Source organism: Nerophis lumbriciformis, linkage group LG03, assembly GCF_033978685.3.
Source record: "Nerophis lumbriciformis linkage group LG03, RoL_Nlum_v2.1, whole genome shotgun sequence".
NCBI classification, from domain to species: Eukaryota; Metazoa; Chordata; class Actinopteri; order Syngnathiformes; family Syngnathidae; genus Nerophis; species Nerophis lumbriciformis.
In genome coordinates this window covers 70865225-70872398 of record NC_084550.2, presented here as the reverse complement: position 1 = coordinate 70872398, position 7174 = coordinate 70865225, and the positions used below count along the sequence as shown (strand labels likewise).

The 7174-nt window shown below is 43.7% G+C and overlaps 1 protein-coding gene across 2 annotated transcripts; it reads right to left on the bottom strand.

Annotated features, from left to right (window-relative positions):
* Positions 1–4314: 4314 nt before the first annotated feature.
* neurod6b (neuronal differentiation 6b) lies at positions 4315–6135 on the bottom strand. Of its 2 annotated transcripts, none has more exons than XM_061929954.1 (2): positions 6041–6135; positions 4315–5926 (listed from the first exon to the last, which is right to left on the bottom strand). In XM_061929954.1, the coding sequence occupies exon 2, from the start codon at positions 5922–5924 to the stop codon at positions 4878–4880; it is 1047 nt and encodes a 348-aa protein (XP_061785938.1). In that variant the 5' UTR covers positions 5925–5926; positions 6041–6135; the 3' UTR covers positions 4315–4877. The 2 variants fall into 2 exon arrangements, with proteins under 2 accessions (XP_061785938.1, XP_072768336.1); XM_072912235.1 differs by having other exon boundaries at positions 4315–5929; positions 6041–6078.
* Positions 6136–7174: the final 1039 nt, after the last annotated feature.

Here is a 7174-nt window from a genome sequence, read left to right as displayed (position 1 = left end):
GACCACAGCCTGTTACTACAGTAGACCACAGCCTGTTACTACAGTAGACCACAATCTGTTACTACAGTAGACCACAATCTGTTACTACAGTAGACCACGGCCTGTTACTACAGTAGACCACAGTCTGTTACTACAGTAGACCACAATCTGTTACTACAGTAGACCACAGTCTGTTACTACAGTAGACCACAGCCTGTTACTACAGTCAACCACGGCCTGTTACTACAGTAGACCACAGCCTGTTACTACAGTAGACCACAGCCTGTTACTACAGTAGACCACAGCCTGTTACTACAGTAGACGACAATCTGTTACTACAGTAGACCACGGCCTGTTACTACAGTAGACCACAGTCTGTTACTACAGTAGACCACAGCCTGTTACTACAGTAGACCACAGTCTGTTACTACAGTAGACCACAGCCTGTTGCTACAGTAGACCACAGCCTGTTACTACAGTAGACCACAGCCTGTTACTACAGTAGACCACAGTCTGTTACTACAGTAGACCACAGCCTGTTACTACAGTAGACCACAATCTGTTACTACAGTAGACCACAGTCTGTTACTACAGTAGGCCACGGCCTGTTACTACAGTAGACCACGGCCTGTTGCTACAGTAGACCACATCCTGTTACTACAGTAGACCACATCCTGTTACTACAGTAGACCACGGCCTGTTACTACAGTAGACCACGGCCTGTTACTACAGTAGACCACAGCCTGTTACTACAGTAGACCACAGTCTGTTACTACAGTAGACCACAGCCTGTTACTACAGTAGACCACAGCCTGTTACTACAGTAGACCACAGCCTGTTACTACAGTAGACCACAGTCTGTTACTACAGTAGGCCACGGCCTGTTACTACAGTCAACCACAGCCTGTTACTACAGTAGACCACAATCTGTTACTACAGTAGACCACAGCCTGTTACTACAGTAGACCACAATCTGTTACTACAATAGACCACAGCCTGTTACTACAGTAGACTACGGCCTGTTGCTACAGTAGACCACAGCCTGTTACTACAGTAGACCACAGTCTCTTACTACAGTAGACCACGGCCTGTTACTACAGTAGACCACAGTCTCTTACTACAGTAGACCACAGTCTCTTACTACAGTAGACCACAGCCTGTTACTACAGTAGACCACAGTCTCTTACTACAGTAGACCACGGCCTGTTACTACAGTAGACCACAGTCTCTTACTACAGTAGACCACGGACTGTTACTACAGTAGACCACGGCCTGTTACTGCAATAGACCACAGTCTGTTACTTCAGTAGACCACGGCCTGTTACTACAGTAGACCACAGTCTGTTACTACAGTAGACCACAGTCTGTTACTACAGTAGACCACGGCCTGTTACTACAGTAGACCACAGTCTGTTACTACAGTAGACCACGGCCTGTTACTACAGTAGACCACAGTCTGTTACTACAGTAGACCACAGCTTGTTACTATAGTAGACCACAGTCTGTTACTACAGTAGACCACAGCCTGTTACTACCGTAGACCACAGTCTAAAATCCATTCACAGTGTTTTAGCTACTTCTAAATCACTAATCCTTGTCTCCATGGCGACAAATAAAGTAAGTTTCTTACAAGTACTATTATCACTGGAGGACGAGGAATAGCTAAACATGCTTCACTACACACAACAATGTAAACAAACGCCATTGGTGGATCTACACCTGTCATTCACTGTAATGATACCAAGTACAGGAGCGTATCAAGTCGATACTACTATGATTACATCCATATTTTTTAGCATCACAAAATCATTTTTCGTTTTTTTAAATGTATATTATGTTTATAAAGTCAGTAAATATGTCCCTGGACACATGAGGACTTTGAATATGACCAATGTATGATCCTGTAACTACTTGGTATCACATCCATACCTAAATGTGTGGTATCATCCACACATCCAGTCCATAGTGGATCTAACATAATAGTGAGAGTCCAGTCCATAGTGGATCCAACATAATAGTAAGAGTCCAGTCCATAGTGGATCTAACATAATAGTGTGAGAGTCCAGTCCATAGTGGATCTAACATAATAGTGTGAGAGTCCAGTCCATAGTGGATCTAACATAATAGTGAGAGTCCAGTCCATAGTGGATCTAACATAATAGTGAGAGTCCAGTCCATAGTGGATCCAACATAATAGTAAGAGTCCAGTCCATAGTGGATCTAACATAATAGTGAGAGTCCAGTCCATAGTGGATCTAACATAATAGTGAGAGTCCAGTCCATAGTGGATCTAACATAATAGTGAGAGTCCAGTCCATAGTGGATCCAACATAATAGTAAGAGTCCAGTCCATAGTGGATCTAACATAATAGTGTGAGAGTCCAGTCCATAGTGGATCTAACATAAAAGTGTGAGAGTCCAGTCCATAGTGGATCTAACATAATAGTGAGAGAGTCCAGTCCATAGTGGATCTAACATAATAGTGAGAGTCCAGTCCATAGTGGATCCAACATAATAGCAAGAGTCCAGTCCATAGTGGATCTAACATAATAGTGTGAGAATCCAGTCCATAGTGGATCTAACATAATAGTAAGAGTCCAGTCCATAGTGGATCTAACATAATAGTAAGAGTCCAGTCCATAGTGGATCTAACATAATAGTGTGAGAGTCCAGTCCATAGTGGATCTAACATAATAGTGAGAGTCCAGTCCATAGTGGATCTAACATAATAGTATGAGAGTCCAGTCCATAGTGGATCTAACATAATAGTGAGAGTCCAGTCCATAGTGGATCTAACATAAAAGTGAGAGTACAGTCCATAGTGGATCTAACATAATAGTGAGAGTCCAGTCCATAGTGGATCTAACATAATAGTGTGAGAGTCCAGTCCATAGTGGATCTAACATAATAGTGTGAGAGTCCAGTCCATAGTGGATCTAACATAATAGTGAGAGTCCAGTCCATTGTGGATCTAACATAATAGTGAGAGTCCAGTCCATAGTGGATCTAACATAATAGTGAGAGTCCAGTCCATAGTGGATCTAACATAATAGTGAGAGTCCAGTCCATAGTGGATCCAACATAATAGTGAGAGTCCAGTCCATAGTGGATCTAACATAATAGTGTGAGAGTCCAGTCCATAGTGGATCTAACATAATAGTGTGAGAGTCCAGTCCAAATGAAGCAAATGTCATCAATGACCACTCGCCATCGAACTCGGTTCCGGGCTATTCTGGCCATTTCAGTCCAGCGGGTCACGTGATTCTTTGACTCTGCCTCAGCGGTACCACTGGTCCAGTACGTCCCGTTCGCTCCCACAAAGCTGCATTCACGGTCTTGTCCTGCCATCGGATTTTGTAGACGCGCCTCAGACAGGTGTTGACCACGTGTTGACCTTCCTCGTGGCCACCAAACACCCACCCGCACTCAACAAGGGAATCGAACCCATGCGCTTCTGCTGCACACACACACACACACACACACACACACACACACACACACACACACACACACACACACCGGAGTGACTCTGAATGAGACGAATGAGGTGCGGGGGGGTTAAAGAGGTGCGTTCAAGGCCCCCCAGGGAACAGCAGTGTTTTAATGATGAGACAGAAGATGATGAGTGTGTGTGTGTTTTCAAGCAAATTTAATTTAATATAAGTAAATAAAAAAATTAAATAAATAAAAATATATGTATATACAAAATATGAATAAAATACAGTACTAAATTTTAAGTAGGCCTATTTTTTTATTTCAGCTTGCATTTTTAAATTAACATATCAACATGTACCGTTCAAATAAATCAATTTGAAAGTGTACATATTTATATTTTAACATATTTCTAAATGTAGTCAAATTTGAATGTTTTTAGGTAAAAAGAATGATTTTATACATGAGGCCATAGTTCAACTACTTTAAGAAAAAGCGTAAATTTGACTCCGAGAAGGGCAAGCGGGGGGAAAAAAATGGATGGATGTTTCAATTAATTAATTAAGAACAAATAGAATAAATATGAAATAAATATACAAAATGTGCATGTCACCAATGCATATCTAAAACGTAGACATTTGACTAACAATGATCGCTTTAAAGAAACACATTTGAAGAGGATTAAAACGAAAATGTATGTTTTAAAACGAAAATGTAAATAAGAGACAGATTGTGTTGCCTGGCTAACATCCAACATCTTAAAGTCGTTTTTTTCTGCGCGTACAATTCCCCAAAACACTTTTTTTTTTAGTCTGAAAAATAACTTTAAGACAATATCAGCTTGCAGGAAAAAAATGACAACGAAATAAAAACAATTTCGATTTTTTTTTTTTTCCCCCCCCCCCAATAATGTATCGATTTATTATTAAATGTCCGCCACGGAACACAAACTTCACGATTTCGAACAAGTTGGCAGAAAAAGAAAAAAAAAAGAGAGTCGGTGCAAAATTGAAAGAAAACACTTTGATGTGATTGCATATCAATAATGATGTGGTCCCTTTTTAAGGCGTAATAAATATTGTCAATGAAATACAACAATAACATCTTTTACAAGAAATGCACTAACGTGTCATATTTCATAAATAAATAAATACATCATAAGAGTCATTTTACATTCACCTGATTAAAACACTATTTACTGCACACAAATAAATGTTTTTTTTTTTTTTTTTTAAATATTAATACTGCCACAGGACCAGCGTTTTATGTCATGATTTTAACATTTATGATTGCATTGCATAGCTTTAATTTGCCTTTATTGCTCGCGCCAATCTCCAAATAAATATAATCGATCCAATTTCATAACGAATTGTTGTGCGTCAAAGTCTCGTTTGTGCTTCAAAAGTCCAATCTTCTCGTCTAAAGTGCAGACTTTTATGGAGGAAATCAAAGTGAGAGTTGCATGGTTAGTTGTGAAAAGGCGCATTGAGCTCCGCCTGTGCGGGGAAGGACTGGCCGCGGACGTGCAGGTCGTACGGGTAGCGGCCCTCCGGGGCCACCCGGTACATGGAGCCGTGCGCCAGGGCCGCGCGGCCCGGAGCCCCGCAGTAGCGCACCCCGTAGTGGCTCCCCTTGCCGTAGTCCGGGGGCTCGTCGTGCTTCAGCGAGAAAAGGCCGTTCAAGTTCCCCGGCGGGCTCAGCTGGCTCTCAAAAGGCGGGCTCCCGGCCTCCGGGGACGGGTTCTCGTACAGGAAGGGCTCGTAGGCGCCGCCGTAGCCGTACGGGCGGAAGGGCTTGGAGGACGCGTCTAAGGAGCCGCCGCTGTGCCCGGGGGTTGTGCTCACGTCCGGGTAGGAGGAGGAGGAGTACACCGGCTCGTAGGGCGGCCGCCCGGAGAACATGACCTCCCCGTTGTGGTCCGTGAGGAAGTTCCGGGCGTTGAGCTGCAGACACCCGGCCACCAGGTTGGTGGTGGGCTGCGAGAGTCCCTTGCACAAAGTCTGCACGAAGGCCAGCAGGTCGGGTCTCTTCCCCGCGCTCAGGGTCTCCGACAGCGCCCAGATGTAGTTCTTAGCCAGCCTCAAGGTCTCGATCTTGGACAGTTTCTGCGTCTTGGAGTAGCACGGCACCACTTTGCGGAGGCTCTCCAGCGCCGCGTTCAGGCCGTGCATGCGGCTCCTCTCCCGGGCGTTGGCCTCGTGTCTGCGCATCCTGGAGCGGTCGTGCTGCTCCTTGGCCGGCTTCTTCTTGCGGGGGCCCCGCTTCTTGTGGAGGAGCCCGGCGGCGCCCTCCTCCTCCTCCTCCTCCTCCTCTCGCTCGTCCTGGTCGCCGCGCTCCGAGCCCGCGTCGTCGCCGGCGGACGTGCAGGGCAAGTCGTCGTCGTCGTCGTCGTCGTCGTCTTCGCCGCCGCGGTGCTGATCCTGGCCGCCCGAGGGTGGAGCGTCGCGGGGGAAACTGGCACCGAAGCGCGGCTCGATCGTGTGCGTGTCCTCGAATGGCAGAGTCAGCATCATTCCTGCTGGACAAAAACATCATTCTTGCTTCATTAGGATGTCCAGCACATTTTTTTGGACATAAACAAATATTTGACAATGACATTAAGTACAAATTAAAAATAAATAAAACTCACCCAAGAAGCAACAAGCATGATTTAAATCTTCTTCTTGTTCTGCTGCTCAACCTGCAAAATAATAACAAGAACTAACTTGCCTTCCTCTCTTCTGCTCCTCCTCTTCTTCCTCTCTCTCTCTTCTTCTCTCCTGCAGCCTGCACGGCACATTAGATTAGATTAGATTATCTTTAAAGTAGGATGTTCTCCAGAGGTGGGACCAAGTCATTGCTTTGCAAGTCACAAGTAAGTCTCAAGTCTTTGCCCTCAAGTCCGAGTCAAGTCCCGAGTCAAGACAGGCAAGCCCCGAGTCAAGTCCAAAGTCAAGACTGGAAAGTCTCAAGTCAAGTCCTAAATCCTGCATTTTGAGTTTCGAGTCCTTTCAAGTCCTTTTAACCACAGACTCAGGCCCGGCCCTAACCAATCTGGCGCCCTAGGCAAGATTTTAGATGGCGCCCCCCCCCCCCACATCGGCAGTGAACTGTATATACTCACAAAAAGCTTTGTCTTTGACCTTTTTTTTACTTAAAGAAAGCAAATTAACAATCAGAATAGTTAACAAGATAAAAAAAAATATGAATAAATAAATGAATGCAAAAAATAAAAAATGAATATATGAAATACAATATTTTTTGCTTAATTAACATTAATGATGTGCACTTTAACAACTAGGCTTACAACTATACTTAATGGGTGGAAAAGTGACTATTACCTGCAGGGCAAACATTAGCTAACCAGAAGGCAATAACAATGTAAACAAAAAATACCTGCTTAAAAGATCTAATACAAATGTCCCTGAGGAATGTAAGGTGGGAGTACTGTAATTACCTAACGTTACATTATTATTTTCCATAACAATTTAGCCCCCTCCACAATATTAACCCGACGTTAAAACAAAACTAGCTATTTATTGATTAGCAATTGCCGAATCATGTAACATTAGCTTAATGCTAAAAAGCCAGGTTACTATCACATTCTGTAACAGACAAATAATTTCATGTAGGCTAACGTTACCTACCTGCTACCTCTGTCTTTTTCTCGTTTCTCCTCCTCTTCTTTTCTCTTATTTCTTCCCTGGGCACCTGACAGTTTTGGCCGTTTTGACATCTTGTGTTGATTTTTTGATGTGGTGACGTCCAAAAAGAGTCTTGATAC